Consider the following 23,164-nt stretch of genomic DNA (forward strand, 5'->3'; position numbering starts at 1 on the left):
CCATGAACTCGCCTCTCGGAGGAGCGGGTCTCCCTCGGGGCTGGGGCGTCCTCCTGTCTCCGGGCCAGTCCGCCGGCCGGACGGCGCTGACCGTGCAGCGCAGAGGCGCAGGCGGCTGGTGCGTGGGACGTCTGGATGTAGTGGCGACACAGGAAGGTGAAGAGTTGGGCCAGAGCCTACCGGCCTCCCTTGGCTGTAACGCCGAGACTTGCCATGGAGAAGGCAGAGGGGCGCTTTCACAAGCGCTGGGAACGGTCTGATATGAGCAGCCTTCAGCCTGCGGTTCCTTCCCGGGACCCTAGCGGCGGAGGACATGGGTGCAGTCTGATGAAATCCCCTTGCCGGCTTGCTGGCTGGATACCCGCACTTCCCTCCACCGCCGGGAGGTGGGTGGGGCTCGCGCTGCTCTTCCAGCGTCCCTCTCGCCCCTCAAGAGAATAAATGTACCGTGGTCGCCAGGGCTTAGACTGCAGACCCCACTCTGTGCTGGGTAGTGCCGGGCAGAAGTAAATGAGTTGATAAATACCCAGCAAGAGAAGAAGGAAAGCTCTTTTTACCTTTCTCTAGAGACGCAGTGGAGCCTGGGTGGCGCAGTGGTTAAGAGCTGCAGCTGCTAACCGAAAGGTCCGCAGTTCAAACCCACTAGTCGCTAAGAAACGTTATGGGGCATCTCTACTCTGTCCTTTAGGGTCGCTATGGGTCGGAGTCGACTCGACAGCTACCGGTTTAGAGACGCTATAGGTTTTTTTCCTGGTCTTTCTGGACCTCAAGCTCCCGTTCTTAAACCTAGGTTGGAGAGTCTTGGGGGGGGGGGGAGGGGCTGTTATTTCTCTCCCCAAATCTATGCACTCTGCTTCGTCAACCTTTAGAGTCTTTCTAGTGCCAGAGTCCTAAGCAGTCCCTTTTTTCAGCAAACGTTTACTGAACTCTTACTGAGTACCAGGGCTGCGGTACTGTGGGAATTCAGAGATGAATAAAAGCTTTTCTTTCCTTGATGGAACTCACGTACCTGTTTAGGAGCAGAAGACAGGCACAATTTCCACTCAGTGTAAAAGTTCCGTAGGAGACATTTCCAGGATGCTGTTGGAAAATAGAATGTGGATTAATGTGTTCTTGAAGGAAGACTTGACATTCAAGCTTTTCTCGGTCTGACCCTGACCTGCCTTTCCAAAAACCCCATCTTTTATTATTGCCCCTTCTCCTCCCCACCCCGAACCCTTTTTTGACTGCTGACCAAATGTGCCTGTGGACCAGTCAGGTCATAGGCTTTCATGATTGAAAAGAGATTTATAAAAATCCTTTAATTCGTCATGTAAAAAACTGGAGCAGTTTGCTCACCCTCCAGGAACAAATACTCTTTCACTTTCCGTTTCTGAATGACAAAGTAAGCTTCCACATTTCTGAAGCAAAACATATTATCTGTTCTGCACATCTGGTATTTACAGCTCTTGGGAGGTATTGCTTTGATTACTGCTGGCTTCATAAATGTAAGGCAATATCTTTTTTTTTTTCTTTAAGGTTGGTGTGAGAGTTTTTCATATCACAAGTTTCAGGTTTCAGCAATGTACATCTGGCGGATAGTAGGATAGTCTAGGACACAGTGAGATACAGAGAAAAATGAACTTTGGAGGCAGAGGTTTAAGTTTGAATTTTGTTTTCTACCATCTTTGGTTTCTTTCCTCTTCAATATAACCAAGGGGACCTGGTGGTGCAGTGGTTAAGCTTTTGACTGCTAACCAAAAGGTCGGCAGTTCAACTCCACCAGCCACTCTTTGGAAACCCTGTGGGGCTGTTCTACTCTGTCCTATAGGGTCGCTATGAGTTGGAAATCAACTCTACGGCCATGGGTTTGGTCTTTTTTGGTTTAATATAACCAAACCAATTGCCATTGGGTTGACTTCAACTTGTGGTGACCCCATGTATGTCAGAGTAGACTTGTGCTTCACAGGGTTTTCAGTGGCTGATTTTTTGGAAGTAGATTGCCAGGCTTTTCTTCTGAAGTGCCTCTGGGTGTACTCCAACCTTTCAGTTAGCAGCTGAGCGTGTTAACTGTTTACACCATCCAGATACACCTTTCTATATAACAGGATTATTATAATAGCTCCAAAGTGATTGTAAGAATAATGTATGTAAATCCCTTGGCAAAATAACCAATTGCCATCAAGTCGATTCTGACTCATGGCGAAAATACCTAGTGTTTAATAGATATTAGTTTCATCTCCCTTTGTGTCATTCTTCACTCAATCCTGGTTCCAGTACTGTCCTGGGTTGAATTGTGCCCCCCCAAAATATGTGTCAATTTGGTTAGGCCATGATTCCCAGTATTCTGTGGTTGTCCTCCATTTTATGATTGTGATTTTATGTTAAAGAGGATTAAGGTGGGATTGTAACACCCTTACCAGGTCACATCACTGATCCAGTGTAAAGGGAGTTTCTCTGGGCTGGGGCCTGCACCACCTTTTTCTCTCAAGAGATGAAAGGGAAGCTAGCGGAGAGTGGGACCTCCTACCACCAAGAAAGCAGCACTGAGGGCAGAGCAGATCCTTTGGACCTGGGGTCCCTGTGCCTGAGAAACTCCTTGACCATGGGAAGATTTATGACAATGAATCTCCCTCTAGAGCCGACAGAGAGAAAGCCTTCCCCTGGAGCTGACACCCTGAATTTGGACTTGTAACCTACTAGACTGTGAGAAAATAAATTTCTCTTTGTTAAAGCCATCCTCTTGTGGTATTTCTATTATAGCAGCATTAGATGACCAAGACAAGTACTCGGTAGGTAACAATAGTTAGAACTCTTCTCAAAATAACTTGGTCATGAATTGTAAAATGCCTCATATTAATTTTTCATGGAAAATTATAGTAATGTAAGCTATTAAATTAGGAGAAAGTGAAGATGCTACTGATTTTTCATTCTGAATTTATTAAACAATCCTCTTCTTTCTAGTCTGTTGATTCATTATTTTAATAGAAAAAATTCAAAACACATCTGTGAAAGCATTCAGTTCCTAAATAAATGCTAGCTAATATAGTTACACTTTTTGCATTCCCTGTGGGACTGAGCTGAATCTCCTTTTTCCTGTTTACACTGGGTGGCAGTTACTTTATCTGCCCCTTGGCAAAGAGAGGAGCTAGGTAATGACACATTCCCTAGGCTGTTTCACTTTTTGCGGAGTTGTGGGAAGCAGAGGAGGGCTAAATAATATGAAGGATTGTCATTACATTGTGGCTTTGTTCTTGTTGCTCTTTGACAGTTTTTTTTTTTTTTTTTTAAAGCAAATTGGCATAACATCTAGAACCTGCCTTTGGAAGCTAAGGACTGGGACTTGGAACACTGGGTTCTCCCAGAAGCCTGTGTCCTTAGCTCTAGTATAGCATTTTTAGCCCAAATGTGCTGCCACCATTTTCTCTAAGTATTTTGCCTTCAGAATGAAGTGCAAGCGGAGCCCATCTCACTGATTATTTTTTTATATACAGGCAGTCCCCTGGTTACAAACGTCCTACTTACATACAACCCGTAGTTAAGAACCAAGCCCCGTAAAGCCTATTATATTAAAAACTGGAGGTATATACAATGGCTCATAATAACAAACTGATATTACTTGGCAACACACATCAAAATGTTATTATTATTACCGTATTATGTTAAAAATGTTTTATTGTATCTGGAAGTGTTTCTTTGATGCATTTAATGCATCCAAGAGTTACACTATATACCATATACTAAGAAAAACATTTGACTAACTTAGATACATAGGAACCATGTACGAACTGTAGCTAACTGTTTAGTGTCTTAGGTACAAATTCAGTTTAAAGACAGATGCATAGGAACAGAATTCGAAACTCATTCTTAATCCGGGGACTGCCTATAAACCCATCGCTGTCGATTTCGACTCATAGCCACCCAGTAGGAGTAGAACTGCCCCATAGGGTTTCCAAGGAGTAGCTGGTAGATTTGAACTGCCGACTTCTTGGTTAGCAGGCAAGCTGTTAACCACAGTGCCACCAGGGCTACTATATATATATATACACATACAGACACAAACAATATACATATACACACATTTAATACACAGTAGATATGGTTAAATCCAAAAAAACCCAGTGCCGTCGAGTCAATTCTGACTCATAGCGACCCTATAGGACAGAGTAGAACTGCCCCATAGAGTTTCCAAGGAGCACCTGGCAGATTCGAACTGCCGACCCTTTGATTAGTAGCTGTAGCACTTAACCACTACGCCACCAGGGTTTCCTCAGATATTATCTATTGTAAATTACGGATGTGTGTGTGTGTATGACTGTAACCAAGAGAGTAGAAAATCAATCTTTATTAAACGTGTGGCTGGCACTTTATATATATTATTTCATTCAATATAAATGACTATCTTTTTTAAAACTATTTTATTTTTTGTTGTTGTGAATATACACAGCAGAACATACACCAGTTCAACAATTTCTGCATGTACAATTTAGTGACACTGATTATATTCTCCAAGTTGTGCAGCCATTCTCACCCCCTTTTTCCAAATTGTTCTTCCCCATTAACATAAACTAACTGTCCCCTAAGTTTCCTATGTAATCTTTTGATTTGCTATTGTCAACTTGATCCCATATAGATAGTTCTTAAAAGAACACAGTGTTCAAATGACTGTCCTTTTTAAGTAGTCTTTTCCTCTACACTATCCCAGGGTTTGGAATGTATTTCTGGCCTGAGGCGATGTTCCTGGTACTAATATAGATCAGAAATGTTGTCAGCGGTGTTTGTATCACCAAAGCCCTTTTAGTGACGTCTCCTACCACTCTAATTCTGAAATGGTTTCGTAAATACGAATATGTTTTCATTTCCTTAATATACCATGGATATATATTAAATGCTATAATATATTTTGTGCCACGCTAGAATCATTCCATAAAACCTTGGCAAAAGTATTTGGTTTGCTATAAAATTATGAGACCTTGATACCTCACAAGATACAAATATAGATTAACAGAAGGCAGTTGTGCTCCTGTAGGGTCGTTATGAGTCAAAATCAACTCGACGGCAACAAGTTTGGTTTTTAGATAGAAAATTACTGTATTATATCTAAAATATTGAGATTTGGTTTAAAGTAGGTATTTAATGATAATGCAAGTGAAAAGGAGGTTTAAAGATGGGTTTTTAAAGCTTTAAAATTCTATTTTAGCTAACAGTGGTCTTGAGAATTAATTGGAGACTCTGAGTGGTGCAAACGGTTTGTGTGCTAGGCTGCTAAAGAAAAAGTTGGCAGTTTGAGGCCACTCAGAGGTGCCTTGGAAGAAAGGCCTGGTGATCTTCTGAAAAATCAGTGATTGAAAACCTTGTGGAGCACAGTTCTACTCTGACATACTTGGCATTGCCATGAGTCAGAGTGAGCTCCATGGCAACCAGTTTAATGGTTTTGACAATTAATCCTATCTGACCGTACAAGATACCCAGTACCTTGATGTTATCCCTGAGAATTAAATACGTGCTGTAAGGGGAAATTGATGTTTCATTGGTGTTGGAGGTTGGAAAAGTCCTTATATGACACCTGGGGCAGAAACCTAAAGGTAAAGACTTGGTTTTGGTGGGATCTTTTTGCCTAAGGAACAGATGCTTATCTTACTTTAAGTAAATGGCGCTTTATTCAAAGGATGTGTGAAGAAATAAAGACACTAGGAGTCTTTCACATTTGGGCCTTCTGGCACGCAAACACAGGAAGGGCCTCCTAAGCAGTTCTCATGACAGCTGTTTACAGACCAGAACTAGGTTTCACTTTCCTTATTGCCCCACGCCCGGCAACAGTCTTCTGACCCTTCCTCTGATTGTCTCCCATTAGTGTGGTTGCCGTCCTTTGTCTCTGCCTCCTGAGGTTTTAGTTTGAACTCTCTCAGAAAGAAGCCCTTACTGGTCCAGCTAACCACCTCTGTTCCCTTTGGGCTCAGTTCTGCACCAGCTGGACCGCTGGCCAGCCTAGAAATTGTTGCTGTTGGCCAGATCCTCACTCCTGCTCCGTCAGCTGTGTGTGCTGGGGGGGGGGTGGGGGGGGGGCAGTGGGGTCCTGGCGTAGAGCACACATATCATTTAAGAGAAGGACCCTCATCTAGTCTCCTCCCTCCCCCCACCCTTACCAGGATAGTCTTGGCTGTGGGAAATGGTAGGCATTTTGAGGTTTGACCTGTCCAGTGTATTGTTTATTGGTTTAACTACACAAAACAGTGTACACATTTAAAAGTACCATAAAACTTAAAAGATAATCGACTAAGAATTGGTTTGTAACGTGACTGGGCACAAAACACAAACTACAAATAGTGTGTAAGCATCTAGGAAAAACTGTTGAAACTTGTGGTGGCAAGGGGTCAAACTCAAACCCATTGCTGTTGAGGTCGAGTCGATTCCGGCTCATAGCAGCCCTGTAGGTCAGGGTAGAACTGCCACGTAGGGTTTCCAAGGCTGTAATCTTTTTTGTGTGTGCTTTAGGTGAAGGTTTACAGAGCAAATTAGTTTCCCATTCAGTAGTTTATACACAGATTGTTCTGTGACATTGGTTGCAGTCCTCGTACTGTGTCAGCACTCTCCCCACTATCACCCAAGTTCCCCATTTCCATTTGTCTGGTTTTCCTGCTCCTTCCTGCCTTCTGCTCTTTGCTTTCGGGGAGATGTCGCCCTTTTGATCTCATATAGATGATTGTTCTAAGGAACACTTTCCTCACAGGTGTTATGAGCTTATTATTGTTTGGCTGAAAGGTGATCTTCGGGAATGGGATCATTTCCAAGTTGGAAGGGTATCTAAGGGCCATAGTCTGGGGGGCTCCTCCAGTCTCTCTCAGACCAATAATTCTGGTCTTCTTTATGAATTTGAATTCGGCCCCCTCCCCCCCCATTCTAACTGGGACCTTCTATAGTGATCCTGGTCAGAGTAGATGGTAGTGGTGGCTGGGCACCATCTGGTTCTTCTGGTCTCAGGCTAGTAGAGGCTGTGGTTCATGTGGTCCATTAGTTCCTTGGACTAATTTTATCCTTGAGTCTTTGGTTTTCTTCACTTTCCTTTGCTACATGTGGACAGAGACCGATTGTTATATCTTAGATGGCTGCTTGCAAGCTTTTAAGACCCCAGATGGTACTCACCAAAGTAGGATGTAGTATGTTGTCTTTATGAACTATGTCATGCTACTTGACCTAGATGTCCCCCAAGACTATGGTCCTTAGCCTTAAAGCCCAGTAACTCAGTCCTGAGAAGTGTTTGTTAATGTCTAGGATGTTTCCAGGACTGTACCCCTTTTGTGCTCTATTATATATATGTGAATATATATACACTGCACATACAAACATGTGTGTATAAACAGCCACAGCCAGGCCTCTATATGCACTTGGGTGTACTCCCATGCGCACTCCCACACTTAGTGTACGTATCTACCTATGTATCCAGTCATAAATTATTGTTTGTTATTACTGTTGTTGCAGGATTATGTTATAGTACTTACCGTGGTCGTCTTTTATTCTTGTGTACCTCTCAGTGTCTTCCGCTGCTCCAAGGCTGTAATCATTTCCTGAGCAGTTTGCCACATCTTTCTCCTTTAGAGCAGCTGGTTGGTTTGAACTGCAGATCTTTCGATTAGCAGCCAAGCATTTAACCACTGTGTCACCAGGGCTTCTAAGGGGTCAAAAAAAATACAAATTAAAACAATGAAGAACACACACACACACACACATGTGTTTGCCTGTCAGCTTGGCAGTAATCACGAGGCAGAATGGTGTAGTGGTTAAGAGCCTGGGCTTTGGACTAGGGCAGATCTGGATCTGAGACCGAGCTTGGCCGTGCACTAGTTTTCATTTACTTAAATTCTCTGAGCTTCAGATTAATGGTACTATTTCAGTCAACGTTCTCCTTCTAATCATGTAGCCAAACACAACTTTACCATTTTGAATCTGTCCTTTAGATTTCAGTTGTCCCTCAGATTAGGCACCATCTGTTTTAATCTAAACTTTGAATTTTGGGTGTTTAATAACAATTTTTTTTTTTTTTTAATAGTCTGGTCTTTACTTTTGACAAAAGCTCATGCTACTGGGATTTGTGACTCTGTTGCCTTTTGTAGAGGTGAAGCTATTGTCATTTCTGGAAAGAAACTTGCCCAGGAGATTAAGCAAGAAGTGCGGCAGGAGGTGGAACAGTGGGTGGCATCGGGCAACAAACGGCCATACCTGAGCGTGGTTTTGGTGGGAGAGAATCCTGCAAGTCATTCCTACGTCCTCAACAAAACCAAGGCTGCTGCAGATGTGGGTACGTGGCGCTCTCAAACCCCGATGGCTGTTCAGTTGAGGTTACTTTCAGACAAATTCCGTTATAACCTATTGTTCTTTTTACTGATTGGAAAACACAAGCAGAAGAGACTAATGTAATTCAACTGTATTCAAAACTGTCATAGAGTGTGAATTGCGTAATGAGAAACTAATTTGCTCTGTAAACTTTCACCTAAAGCACAATTAAAAAAAAAAATTGACTTAAATGCAAAAAAAAAAAAAAAAAAAACTTCTTCATAAAGAAATCCGGCTGTATCTATTGAGGAGGCTGGTAGGCTAGGGCAGGAGGAATGTGACCAGTATTCTTGGTGTCTTCTGAAGTATAAGCTAAATTCTTTTCTTAGTCTTATCAGTTGACAGATGACCGTGACCACATTTTTCATTTCCTTTCCTTGAGCAATAGTGAGAGTCGCTGATGGAGGTGTTTGGGCGTTTACAGTTTAAGGCAATGGGGCATTGGAGGGGAAGTTTGAGGAGACCTCAGTAATATGGCACAGAACACCCTTCAGTCATAGATTTGAAGGAAATGACTCTGCCTTCTGGGAAATGGCTTTTGATTGCTTCACCGATTTGATCCAAAGCCAGTTAAATCACATAATTTAGAAGTAGTCAGATTTTTCCTAAGATACAACTACTGGTCCTTCTTTGTCTGCAACAAAAGAGAAAGATGGAAAGTCAAGAATCAGAAAGGAACGGGTCCACAGGAGTAATTGTCTGCGTGAACCACTGCCTCCTCCGCTTTGAGACCAGAGGAACTAGGTGGTGCCTGGCTACCACTGCTGAACAGAACACAGTAGATCAGTCCTGATAAAAAGGGAGAAAAATATAGAATAGAACTTAAAATTCTTAAAGAATTTAGACTTACTGGACCTATCGAGTGGAATCTGGTGGTTAAAGTTCTTGGCTGCTAATAGAAAGGTCGGCAGTTCAAACCTACCAGCCACTCTGCAGGAGAAAGATGTGGCAGTCTGCTTCCGTAAAGATTACAACCTTGGAAACACTATGGGGCAGTTCTACTCTGTCCTGTAGGGTCTCTATGAGTCAGAATCAACTGAACAGCAATGGGTTTGGGTTTTTTTTGGTCTGGACCTGTTGAGATTGGAGGAATCCCCAAGACTATGGCCCTGAGTTGCTCTTCAGACCTTGAATTAAAACTATCCCCTGGAGTCACCTGTAAACTAAGTAACAGGTTAGCCCAAAGAGTAAAGATTGTTACCGTTGAGTATCCTGTTTTGAAAAGAATTGTATACGACCAACGGGTCAACAGCTATTTTAAAGCATAGATGAAAAGCTTAGGGGGCAGGGAGATCAAGTAAGTGGAAGTGAAACAACTAGAACAGAAATACTGAGGGTGTTGACACAATGTAAAAGTGAAACCACTGTCACTGATCATTATGTCTAGAAACTGGAGTGGGAGTTGGTTTTACTGTGTATATTTTCACCAAAAATAAAATTAAACAGAAAAAAGAAGTAGCTGGATTTTTTAATGCAGAAGGAGTGGGTCTGGGTGATGGGAGGCTTGTGTTCTGGGTCTTGCTGTACTGGACTACTGTGTGACTACAGCTAAGAGGTGAGTGGGCTCAGTTGTGCCTCTGCCCACTCCTCAGGGGTCAGTGTCAATGCCAAATGCCCTTCTGCCCCGAAGGGCTGTGAAACCACCGGCTTGGCAGGGCTGAGAGTTACTGGGCCAGTGAGCTCTTGGTATGTGCTGTTCTTTATCACTGAGAATAGAGATCTCTTGCCATTTTAATTGGAAAAACCTTTAGACAAATCCAGGAAATAGCAAGATATGATTTTTAAGACATTGGGAGGTAGCATGGTGTATTAGAAGGCATGGACTTGGGAACCTGAAAGATCTGGGTTTGATATTCTGACTTTGTCACTAACTGCCTTGTTATTTAACCTCTCTAAGACACAGTCTCCTTGTCTGTAAAACAAGGTTCATGATTACATGGAGTATTGTAAATAAAGTGGTGAGCCAGTATTTGCTAATGTATGTATTTGTGAAGTTACCTGTCTACGTTCCTTGTGAGCCAGCTCAGCTGCCAGGGTGCGTGTGATGGTGAAAAACCTCTGGTGGAGGAACATGGCAGGCAAAACGGTAGAGCTCATTCAGTGCCTAAGCTTTTTTTTTAATCTTGAGATTTTCTCATAATAGGAATCACCAGTGAAACAATTTTGAAACCAGCTTCGATTTCAGAGGAAGAGCTGTTGAATTTAATCAGTAAACTAAACAATAATGACAAAGTAGATGGCCTCCTTGTTCAGCTTCCTCTTCCGGGTGAGTTTTGAGCTCCATCTTTTACAATGATTCCTGAGGAGTAGGGAGGCTTGTTACTTTATAAACCTGCCTCTTACTGAGGATTTGACTTAAAAGGGGAGGTAAACCAAGAGAGTGAATATTCGATTAGATAAGGGCCAGACTTGCTCAGATGACCAGTCATTCCTTAATTTTTAACTTGAGATCTTGATTCAAAGGACAGGGAGGGAAGCAGTTGTATAGAGGATATTGGCTTTGCTATTGGTGTTTGGTTTGGCTTGAAGTGAGCCCCGTCGGTGCAGATGGAGAAGTAAATCATGGAGGGAAATGGGTTTGCGTGAGAAACCAGGTAAGCTGGAGTCTAGCTGTGCTAACTATGTAACGGCGCATCAAGGCCGTTGCTCTGATTTCTTTTTCAGAGCACATCGATGAGAGGAAGGTCTGCAATGCCGTTTCTCCAGAAAAGGATGTTGATGGCTTTCATGTAATTAATGTGGGGCGAATGTGTTTGGACCAGTATTCCATGTTACCCGCTACCCCCTGGGGTGTGTGGGAAATAATTAAGCGAACCGGTAGGTATATCTCATACTGGTATGGCTGTGTTAGTCTTATAAAAATTCTTGGAAATGGTAAAAATTCATATAGTTCCTAAGAGTGGATACCCTCCCCCCACAACCTCTAGTCCTAAGCCCCAGAGGTAACCACTCTTAACAATTTCCCCTGACTATTTTTGCCTAGTCTAGAAGCCTCAGTGAAGGAAACTGAAGACTTAATAGTGGTGATAGTGCATTCATGTAACATTTTGTAGTTTACAGGATGCATCTTCTTTTTTCTTTTAACTTTCACTCTGTGTAGCAAGAGGAGTCCCTGGGTGGTGCAGACTGTGAAACACTCAGCTGTTAACCAAAAAGTTGGCAGTTTAAACCCGCCCAGGGATACCTTGGAAAAAGGCCTGGCAGTCTGCTTCTGAAAGGTTACAGCCTTGAAAACCCTATGGAGTGCAGTTCTTCTCTCACAAACATGGGGCCACCATGAGTGGAATTGACTGGAGGCCAACTGGTGACTGGTATGTGTAGCAAGTGATAGCTCCAGTTGGCTGATGAGGCAATAAGCTTGGTGACTTCCTTCATTATCAAAATGAAGGCCATCTGACTTCCTTTTCCTTTGGTGCTCGTTCTAAGACAGTCTGGCACTAGTTTTAATGCTAGTATATATTATTTTCTTAGGAATTCCAACCCTAGGGAAGAATGTGGTTGTGGCTGGAAGGTCAAAAAATGTTGGAATGCCTATCGCAATGTTACTCCACACAGATGGGGCTCATGAACGTCCTGGAGGTAAAGGAATGGGTGGTACAGCTTGTCCTCTTCTCCCTCCTGTAAGAACCTCAGGGTTTCAGAGTATTAACTGTGCGTGGAACAGGTCTTTGGGGAATAACCTTTGCCTGAGAAGCTGTACTCAGTGTCACCAGGGAGTTATTTATTATGGAATTAGTCCAGAAATGAATGTACCTCATAGAAATTTGAGTTTGGGTATGAGCATACTTACAGAAATTAGAATTTTCCTGTAGTCTTATATGATGACCTAGATAGACTTGCATTTAGAAATTTTCAGTTGTGGCTTTGATAGAGCTGAGAAGCAGTTCTTATTCAAAGATAGTTTTACATTCTGTGTCATTTGGTAGGAAACAATCAGACCATTGCAAAGGCTTAAATTGATACGAATGTAATGTGTCATTGTATCAAGTTCTGTTGAATAGTTTGAGGAAAAGCCTTGTAAATCAATGTCATGACATGTGATTATGATCTTACGTGATTATATCAGAAATAATGGCAAAACTTTATTTCCAGGTAATATCTTTCAGCATACTTTTTTTTTTTTTCCCAAACCTTGAGTAGTTCTGGTGGTATTTTACTTAGAAAAGGTAAAATCTAGAAAGGCTGTTAACTAGGATAAGGAAGAAATCTAATCACATACAACTTCAAAGGATAGAGCTAGGACTAATGGGTTAAAATTACAAAAAAAAAAATCTAGTATTAATCTAAAAAGAGCAAATAACAATTAGCTGTCTGGAAAATATGGTGCAGGCATTAAGCCAGCTATTTTTCAGAGATGTTGAATTTCTGCAGTGGCATGATTGAGACCTAAGATGCTCAGAGTCAAGGCAACTGAGGAAAAAAAAAAAAAAAAGTAACATTTTTGAACTATTTAAAAGGGTAGGTTTGAGGTGTATGTGTGTGTGTGATGTGACTGAACAAACAATCGCAGCTTTGGTTCAGAAATCAGGACACCTGTTTTTCCTTCACAGGCGATGCCACTGTTACAATATCTCATCGATACACTCCCAAAGAGCAGTTAAAGCAACATACAATTCTTGCAGATATTGTGGTGTCCGCTGCAGGTGAGAACACAAGGAGGGGGACAGAAGGACTTCCCTTCAGAAGGTTGAAGATGCACCCTTTACCTGTTGTAGTCCAGAGCATGTCTGCCTGGCTGCTACTCCATTCCTCAAACCCCTAGGTGAGGCTGTAGCTGTGGCTGGAATACTGGTTTCCAGTATTCCACCATAGTCTGGAAGAATGAATGTTGTTTCTCAAGTTTCAAAATATCTCTGTTTATTACTAAAAAAAAAAAAAAAACAAACCCATTGCCGTCAAGTCAATTTTGACTCATAGTGACCATATAAGACAGAATAGAACATCCCTATAGGGTTTCCACAGAGTGGCTGGTGGATTCAAACTGCTGACCTTTTGGTTAGCAGCTGAGCTCTTAACCACTGCACCACCAGGGCTCCTTTACTTACTATATAAAGTTTGTAAGTTTTTATAAAATGTTAACGAGTCTCCCAGGTCTGTTGAAATTAAGATTAGACAACAATCTAAATTCAGTGCTTCATAAATTGATCATTCTTATCTCCCTATTTCTAGGCATTCCAAATCTGATTACAGCAGATATGATTAAGGAAGGAGCAGCTGTCATCGACGTGGGAATAAACAGAGTTCAAGATCCCATAACTGCCAAACCCAAGTTGGTTGGAGATGTGGATTTCGAAGGTAAATGATAGAATTTTTAAAAAACAAAATCAGTAAATACTATTTTTATTAAAAATAAAATCAGGAAATACTTCCTTTAGGGGACATTTAAGAGCGATCACTTTCTTTTGCTTTAACTTTTTTTTTTTTTTAATTGTGTTTTAGGCAAAAGTTTACAGTGCAAATTAGTTCCTCGTTCAAAAATTTATGCACAAATTGTTTTGTGACATTGGTTGCAATCCCTAAAATGTGTCAGCACTCTCACCCTTTCCCTTTCTACCCCGAGTTCTCTGTGACCATTTGTCCAGATTTCCTGTCCCTTCCTGCCTTCTTGTCTTTGCTTTGGGGCAGGTGTTACGCATTTGGTCTCATACACTTGATTGAACTAGGGCACGTTCCTCACGTGTGTTATTGTTTGTTTTATAGGCCTGTCTAATCTTTCGAAGCCCTGGTGGCACAGCAGTTAAGTGTTCGACTGCTAACCAAAAGGTTAGCTCCTTGGAAACCCTATGGGGCAGTTCTGCTTTGACCTATAGGGTCATTATGAGTTGGAATTGACTCGGTGGCAACAAGTTTGGGCTGTTTTGGGTTTGATCTAATGTTTGGCTGAAAGGTGTACTTTGAAAGAGGCTTTAGTTCCGGGTTAGTCAAGTGTCAGGGGTTCCTCTAGTCTATATTCTCAGGGGTTCTATATTCTCAGGGGTTCCTCTAGTCTCAGACCAGTAAATCTGGTCTTTTTCTTTTTTTTTAATTTCAATTTTGTTCTACATATTTCTCCCACTCTGTCTGGAACCCTCTGTTGTGATCCCTGTCAGAGCAGCCCAGGTGGTAGCCAGGCACCACCCAGTTCTTCTGGGCTCAGGCTGGTGGAGGCTGTGGCTCATGTGGTCATAGACTGATATTTTCCTTGTGTCTTTGGTTTTCTTCATTCTCTTTTGCTCTGAAAGTGGTGGGACCAATTTATGTATTTTTATTTTATTTTATGCTAATTGGCACATTTGCTTTATTTATTTTTAAAGCAAATGCGTTTTTGAATTTGTTCCTTTTTGTTCATTCCATCACATTGAAAAGGAGAAAAAGAAAAATGTTTTTGAATTCACTTGCTCTTTTGGACTCCTGGGTTAGATGAATGGAACATTGCATACACACTTGGAACAGAGAGATAGAGAGGAAAGTGGACTCCCACAGGGCCACATGCACCAGATCAAAAAACTTGGATACAGTGTAAGAATTTTCCAAAATGATTGGCTCATCATTACCACAAACTCTCCGTAACAACACCAAGAAACAAAAATGTTTAAGCCACACTTTTTGACTTGGGATCTTTCCCACTTTTTTTTTTTTTTTTAAGTGTACCACACAGAAAGAAAGAGGGCTACTGGGTGGGACAAGACAGACTGACAGATGTGAGCAGGAGAGGAGGGAAAACTTCAGAATGGAGTTGAGCAGAGGGTGGGACAGACAGGGGTCCGGAGAGGGGAGGGTGGGTACATGAAAAGCCATTTCTAAAAGTTCAGGCATGTTCTTGGTCCACCTGGTATTCTCCTTTACCCTCACCTTGCCGGGCACTTTGCTTAGGTTTGGTTTCATCTACAGCTTCTATCTTCTCTTCTGCTTGGCTGCTCTCCGCAGTCTCCATTGGAGGCTGAGCCATTTCCTTGGCAGCAGCAGGCAAATTAGTCCCTTCTTTAGGCTCCTTCTTGGCTGGGCATCGTCAGTGAGGACAGCAACTAATCAGTGGAAGCTTTAGTGGTACTTACTATGTTGGCAGAGCCAGCCTTCTCCTCTGAGGGGGCAGTAGCCTGAGGGGCTGCCTACTCTGTGGCAGCATCGGGGGCACCCTCCCCTTTCTTTTCTTCAGAAGGAGCTTCACTTGCTTTGCAGGTCTCCTTAGGCTTGGGGCCAGTGGTTGGGGCTACCTTAGTGGTAATGGGGCTGTCTCCCTCCTTCTGTACCCCACCAGCAAGAGGGACTTTATCCTTCTCATTCATTTCAGCCTTAGCATCTTGGGTATCACCCCACCCTTCTTCTCTTCTTTGAGCTTTTTCCTTTTTATGTGTCCATGGAAGGTAGGCTGAATTTTGGTGGCAGCCTTGTGAGCTTTATCTTCTGGTTTGATGCCATCTTGTTCAACCTTTTGGTCCTTATTTTTTCAACCTGTTTGGTTCCTCTCATACAGCACAGCATGGTTGTATCATCCCTTGCCTTCTTCCTCCCAATATATGTATTTCAGATAGGTGCTTGCAAGCTTTTAAGACCCCAGACATGATTCACCAAAGAAAGATGTAGAACATCTTCTGTATGAACTATGTTATGCCAGTTGACCTAGATGTCCCCAGAGACCATAGTCCCCAGCCCTCAGCCCCAGTAACCCTGCCTTGGTCAGGTTGTGCTGACTTTCCTTATATTGTGTGTTGTCTTTCCCTTCACCATAGTTAACACTTGTCCACTATCTAGTGATTTCCCTTCCCTTCTCTCATAACCATCTGTCTTAGTTATCTATTGCTGTTATAACAAAAATACCACAAGTGGATGGATTTAACAAAGAGAAATTTATTCTCTCACAGTCTAGGAGGCTAGAAGTCTGAATTCAGAGTGCCAGCTCCAGGGGAAGGCTTTCTTTCTCTGTTGTCTCTGAAGGAAGGTCTTCATCATCAATCATTCCCTGGTCTGGGAGCTTCTCAGTGCAGGATACCTGGGTCCAAAGGACTCGCTCTGCTCCTAACGCTGCTTTCTTGGTGGTATGAGGTCCCCCTGTCTCTCTGCTTGCTTCTTCCTTTTATATCTCAAAAGAGATTGATTTAAGATACAAACTAATCTTATAGATTGAGTTGCCTCTAATTGCCTCTAATCCTGCCTCATTAATATCATAGAGGTAGGATTTACAACACATAGGAAAATCACATCAGATGACTAAATGGTGGACAATCACACAATACTGGGAATCACGGGTTAGCCAAGTTGACACATATTTTTGAGGTAGACAATTCAATCCATAACAACATCAAAGATTGTTTTTTTCCTGTGTGTAAACTTTTTCTTGGGTTTTTATAATAGTAGTCTCATATAACATTTGTCTTTTTGTGACTGACTTATTTCACTCAACATAACTCCCTCCAGATTCATCCATATTGTGAGACGTTTTGCAGATTCATCATTATTCTTTATCGTTGCATAGTATTCCATTGTGTGTATGTACCATAATTTGTTTATCCATTCATCTGTTGATCAGCACTTAGGTTATTTCCATATTTTTGCTATTTTGAATAATGCTGCAGTGAACATGGGTGTGCATATGTCTATTGTGTGATGGCTCTTAATTCTCTAGGATATATTCCTAGGAGTGGGGTTGCTGGATCATATGGTATTTCTATATCTAGCTTTTTAAGGTGGCGCCATATTGTTTTCCACACTAGTTGTACCATTTTACCTTCCCACCAGCAATGCATAAGAGTTCCAATCTCCCCGAAACCTCTCCAAGATTTGTTATTTTCTGTTTTTTTTTTCATTAGTGCCAGTAACGTTGGAGTGAGATGATATCTCATTGTAGTTTTGATTTACATTTCTCTAATGGCTACTGCCTTGGAAACTCTATGGGTCAGTTCTACCCTGTTCTACAGGGTTGCTATGAGTTGGAATCGACTCGACGGCAGTGGGTTTTAATGGCTAATGATCCTGAGCATTTCCTCATGTGTCTGTTAGCTACCTGAATGTCTTCTTTGGTGAATTGTCTGTTCATATCTTTTGCCCATTTTTTAATTGGATTGTTTGTCTTTTAAGTATTCTATAGATTCAATAATGCATTGCTTATCTGGGGCCTCTTTCTTTTCCATATAAAGTGAGCAATTAGTTTTTCCATCTCATTAAAAAATGCTGTTGATCAGAAGGTCAGCTCAGCTGGACTGGACCAAAAGCAGTTTCCAGGATAAACTGAATGCTTCAAAGGTCAGCGGAGCAAGGGTGGGGGTTTGGGGACTATGGCTTAAGGGGACTTCTAAGTCAATTGGCAAAATAATTCTATTATGAAAACATTCTGCATCCCACTTTGAAATGTGGCGTCTGGGGTCTTAAATGCTAACAAGTGGCCATCTAAGATGCATCAATTGGTCTCAACCCACCTGGATCAAAGGAGAATGAAGAACACCAAGGTCACACGATAACTATGAGCCCAAGAGACAGAAAGGGCCACATGAACCAGAGACTTACATCATCCTGAGACCAGAAGAACTAGATGGTGCCCAGCCACAACCGATGACTGCCCTGACAGGGAACACACAGGGAACACAACAGAGAACCCCTGGGCAGGAGATCAGTGGGATGCAGACCCCAAATTCTCATAGAGAGACCAGACTTAATGGTCTGACCGAGACTAGAGGAATCCCGGCAGTCATTGTCCCCAAACCTTCTGTTGGCCCAGGACAGGAACCATTCCCGAAGACAACTCATCAGGCATGGAAGGGACTGGACAATGGGTTGGAGAGAGATGCTGATGAAGAGTGAGCTACTTGTATCAGGTGGACACTTGAGACTGTGTTGGCATCTCCTGTCTGGAGGGGAGATAAGAGGGTAGAGAGGGTTAGAAACTGGCAAAATTGTCATGAAAGGAGGGACTGGAGGGAGGGAGCAGGCTGACTCATTAGGGGGAGAGTAAGTGGGAGTATGGAATAAGGTGTATATAAGTTTATATGTGACAGACCGACTTGATTTGTAAACGTTCACTTGAGGCTTAATAAAAATTATTAAAAAAAAAAATGCTGTTGATATTTGGATTGGAACTGTGTTATATCTGTAGATCGCTTTGGGTAGAACTGGCATTTTAACAATGTTGAATCTTCCTATCCATGGAGCATGGTATGTTTTTCCATTTATGTAGGCCTCTTTTGGTTTCTTGGAATAGTGTTTGTAGCTTTCTTTGTATAAGTCTTTTATGTCTCTGGTTAGATTTATTCCTAAGTATTCTATCTTTTTAGGGGCTATTATAAATGGTATTGTTTTCCTGATTTCCTTTTCAAAGTTCTCTTTGTTGGTAAATAGGAATCCAACTGATTTTAGTACATTGATCTGGTATCCTGCTACTCTGCTGAACTTTCTATTAGTTCCAGTAGTTTTCTTGTGGAATCTCTGTGGTTCTATATGTATAGGATCATATCATCTACGAATAGGGATAGTTTTACTTTTTCCTTTCTGATTTAGATGCCCTTTATTTTTTTTTCTTGCCTTATTGCTCTAACTAGGACTTCTGGCACAATGTTAAATAGGAATGGTGATAAAGAGCATCCATGTCTTGTTCCCTTCCTCAGGGGAAGTGCTTTCAGTCTCTATCCATTGAGAATGATGTTGGCTATTGGTTTTATATAAAAACCAAAAACCAACCCCCTTGCCTTTGAGTCGATTCCAACTCATAGCAACCCTATAGGACAGAGTAAAACTGCCCCATAGATTTTTCAAGGAGTGGCTGGTGGATTCAAACTGCTGACCTTTTGGTTAGTAGCCAAGCTGTTAACCACTGTGCCACCAAGGCTCCTGTATTTGTATGTTGTTGCTGTTGTTAGGTGCCATCAAGTTAGTTCCAACTCATAGCAACCCTATGTGCAACAGAACAAAACACTGCCTGGTCCTGTGCCTCCTCACAGTTGTTGTTATGCTTGAGCCCATTGTTGTAGTCAGTGTGTCAGTCCATCTTGGTGAGGGTCTTCATCTTTTTCACTGACCCTCCAGTTTACCAAGCATGATGTCCTTCTCCAGGGACAGATCCCTCCTGATAACATGTCCAAAGTATGTGTGTAGTCTCTCTATCCTTGCTTAGGAGCATTCTGGCTGTACTTCTTCCAAGACAGATTTATTAGCTCTTCTGGCAGTCCATGGTATATCCAATATTCTTTGCCAACACCACAGTTCAAAGGCATCAATTCTTCTTCAGTCTTTCTTATTCATTGTCCAGCTTTCGCATGCATATGAGGCTATTGAAAACACCATGGCTTGGGTCAGGCGCACCTTAGTCTTCAAGGTGACATCTTTGCTTTTCAACACTTTAAAGAGGTCTTTTGCAGCAGGTTTGCCCAATGCAATATGTTGTTTGATTTCTTGACTGCTGCTTCCATGGGTGTTGATTGTGGATCCAAGTAAATTGAAATTCTTGACAACTTCATTCATTTCTTCTTTTATCATGATGTTTCTTATTGGTTCAGTTGTGAGGATTTTTGTTTTGTTTATGTCGAGGTATAATCTATATTGAAGGCTGTGGTCTTTGATCTTTATCAATAAGTGCTTCAAGTCCTCTTCACTTTCAGCAAGGTTGTGTCATCTGCGTATCGCAGGTTGTTAATTAGCCTTCCTCCAATCCTAATGCTGCATTTTTCTGCATATAGTCCAGTTCCTCAGACTGTTAGCTCAGCATACAGATTGAATATGTATTTTGAAATGATACAATGCCAATGTACACCTTTCTTGACTTTAAACCACGAAGTACCCCCTTGTTCTGTTCAAATGACTGCCTCTTGATCTATGTGCAGGTTCCTCCTGAGCACAATTAAGTGTTCTGGAATTCGCATTCTTCACAGTGTTATACATAATTTATTATGAGGCACACAGTCGGATGACTTTGCATAGTCAATAAAACACAGGTAAACATCTTTCTGGTATTCTCTGTTTTCAGCCAGGATCGATCTGACATCAGCAATGATATCCTTCATTCCATGTTCTCTTCTGAATGCAACTTGAATTTCTGGCAGTTCCCTGTTGATATACTGCTGCAGCCGCTATTGAATGATCTTCAGGAAAATTTTACTTGTGTGTGATATTAATGATATCGTTTGATAAATTCCACATTCAGTTGGATCACCTTTCTTGGAAATAGGCATAAGGATGGATCTCTTACAGTCAGTTGGCCAGGTAGCTATCTTCCAAATTTCTTGGCATAGATGAGTGAGCACTTCCAGCGCTGCATCTGTTTGTTGAAACATCTCATTGGTATTCCATCAATTCCTGGATCCATGTTTTATGCCAGTGCCTTCAGTGCAGCTTGGACTTCTTCCTTCAGTACAATTGTTTCCTGATTATATGCTACCCCCTAAAATGGTTGAACCTCGGCCAATTCTTTTCGGTATAGTGATTCTGTATTCTTTACATCTTCTTTTGATGCTTCCTGGGTCATTTAATATTTTCCCCATAGAATCTTTCAGTATTGCAACTTGAGGCTTGAATTTTCTCTTTAGTTCTTTCCCCTTGGGAAATGCCGAGTGTGTTCATCCCTTTTGTTTTTGTATCTCCAGTTCCTTGCACATGTAATTATGATACTTTACCTTGTCTTCTGGTGCTACCCTTTGAAATCTTCCATTCAGCTTTTTACTTCATCATTCCTTCCTTTTGCTTTAGCTACTCTACATTCAAGAGCAAATTTCAGAGTTTCGTCTGACATCCATTTTGTTCTTTTCTTTCTTTTCACCCTTTTTAATGACCTCTTGTTTTCTTCACGTATCCTTCTTGTCATTCCACAACTCGTCTGGTCTTTGGCCATTAGTGTTCAGCGTGTCAAATCTGTTCTTGAGACGGTCTTTAAATTCAGATGGGATCTACTCTAGGTCATACTTTGGCTCTCCTGGAGTTGTTTTAATTTTCCTCAGCTTCATCTTGAACTTGCATATGAATAAGTGATGATCTGTTCTGCAGTTGGCCCTTGGCCTTGCTCTGACTGATGATATTGAGCTTCTCCATCATCTCTTTTCATAGACGTAGTTAGTTTGATTCCTGTGTATTCTGTCTGGTGAGGTTCATGTGTATAGTCACCATTTATGTTTTTGAAAATAGATATTTCTAATGAGTATGTTGGTGGTCTTGCAAAAGTCTATCGTGTGATCTCCCACGTCACTTCAATCACCAAAGCCATATTTTCCAACTACTGACCCTTCTTCTGTTTCCAACTTCTACATTCCAATCACCACTAATCATCAATGCATCTTGATTGCATGTTGATCAATTTCAGACTGCAGAAATTGGTAAAAATCTTCAATTTCTTCATCTTTGGTGTTAGTGATTGGTGTGTAAATTTGAATACTAGTCATATTAACTGGTCTTCCTTGTAGGCGTATGAGTATTATCCTATCACTGACAGTGTCGTACTTCAGGATAGATCTTGAAAAGTTCTTTTTGACGATGAATACAATGCCATTCCTCTTCAAGTTGTCATTTCCAGCATAGTAGACCATGTGATTGTCAAATTCAAAATGGTCAATACCAGCTGTTTCTTCTCATTTTGAGTTGTGCCACATCAGCAAATGAAGGTCCTGAAAGCTTGACTTCATTCACATCCTTAAGGTCAATGCTACTTTGAGGAGGCAGCCCTTCTTCAGTCACCTTTTGAGTGCCTTCCAACCTGAGGCGTTCATCTTCCGGCACTGTAATCAGACAATGTTATACTGCTATTCATAAGGTTTTAACTGGCCAGTTCTTTTCAGAAGTAGACCATCGATCGGGTCCTTCTTCCTAGTCTGTCTTAGTCTGGAAGCTCAGCTGAAACCTGTCCACTATGGGTGACACTGGTGGTATTTAAATATCAGCATCACGGCAGTACACAAGTCCCCACAGTACAACATACTAATAGACACACGGGGGTGGTTTTGTATAGATGCCCTTTATTATGTTGAGGAATTTCCCTTTTATTCCTATTTGATTGAGAGTTTTTATCAAGGATGGTGTTGAGCTTTATCAAATGCCTTTTCTGTGTCGATTGAGATGATTGTGTGATTCTTTTCTTTTGTTCTATTTATGTGGCGTATTCCATTGAATTTCTGATGTTGAACCTTCCTTGCATACCTGGTGTGAATCCCACTTGGTTGTGGTGTATTATTTTTTTGATGTGTTGCTGAATTCTATTGGCTAGAATTTTGTTGAGAATTTTTGCATCTGTCTTCATGAGAGATACTGGTCTGTAATTTTCTTTTTTTGTGGTGTCTTTGTCTGGCTTTGGTATCAGGGTTATGCTGGCTTCATAAAATGAATCTGGGAGTATTCCTTCCTTTTCTACACTCTGGAATAGTTTGAGTCAGATCTTTTCCTTAACTTTTATACTTGTTACCATGGTAATACCACTTAAAATGCTTTCCATTTACGAGAAGTCTTTTTAAATTATAGCCATTTTAGAATCATTTTAGGTGTTCCTAGCATAAAATTATGGAGAGCAGGTATAATATGGAGAGCAATTGTTTGTTTATTTTCTTAGGCCTTTTTCATAGTTGAAACCACTTCATGACTTTTAACACATTTGAAAATTTAAGAAAGTGATTTTTTTTTTTTAAATCATCGAGTCTCCTAAAAAGGGTTACAGATTTCTCATTTTCACGTTGGAGGTAAGATTACAGACCTGGAATATTAAAATGATCTATGAAAAAGCCACATTCCTGAAATTTTGGAAAATGCTAGTAGATTTCTCCTTTCTGTCCTTAAGGTATCAGGTTTATCTGAATCTCGTGCTGATAATCCAGTTTCTAGCTTTCTGTTTAGTTAAAGTAGCCAGACCTAAGCCTAGGTATCTTAAGTATTTTTCCTTTTAAAATTGGGTAAGAGCAATCTTACTTCTCACATT

The 23,164-nt window shown here is 41.4% G+C and overlaps 1 protein-coding gene and 1 pseudogene across 5 annotated transcripts in view; one reads left to right on the plus strand and one right to left on the minus strand.

Annotated features, from left to right (window-relative positions):
* Positions 1-23,164, plus strand: part of MTHFD2 (methylenetetrahydrofolate dehydrogenase (NADP+ dependent) 2, methenyltetrahydrofolate cyclohydrolase) — a 34,222-nt gene that overhangs the window by 487 nt on the left and 10,571 nt on the right. Inside the window, exons 2-7 of one of the 5 annotated variants that reach the window (XM_064268751.1) lie at positions 8,027-8,275; positions 10,454-10,576; positions 10,975-11,127; positions 11,782-11,889; positions 12,861-12,953; positions 13,480-13,605. In XM_064268751.1, coding sequence (XP_064124821.1) covers positions 8,027-8,275; positions 10,454-10,576; positions 10,975-11,127; positions 11,782-11,889; positions 12,861-12,953; positions 13,480-13,605 — 852 coding nt within the window. Of the gene's footprint in view, positions 1-8,026; positions 8,276-10,453; positions 10,577-10,949; positions 11,128-11,781; positions 11,890-12,860; positions 12,954-13,479; positions 13,606-23,164 lie in introns of those variants that run through there. The other 4 variants (XM_003413687.4, XM_023552786.2, XM_023552785.2 and 1 more) reach the window with 4 other exon arrangements.
* On the minus strand, positions 14,957-16,754 carry LOC135227780 (neuromodulin-like; annotated as a pseudogene).

This window comes from Loxodonta africana, chromosome 15, assembly GCF_030014295.1.
Source record: "Loxodonta africana isolate mLoxAfr1 chromosome 15, mLoxAfr1.hap2, whole genome shotgun sequence".
NCBI classification, from domain to species: Eukaryota; Metazoa; Chordata; class Mammalia; order Proboscidea; family Elephantidae; genus Loxodonta; species Loxodonta africana.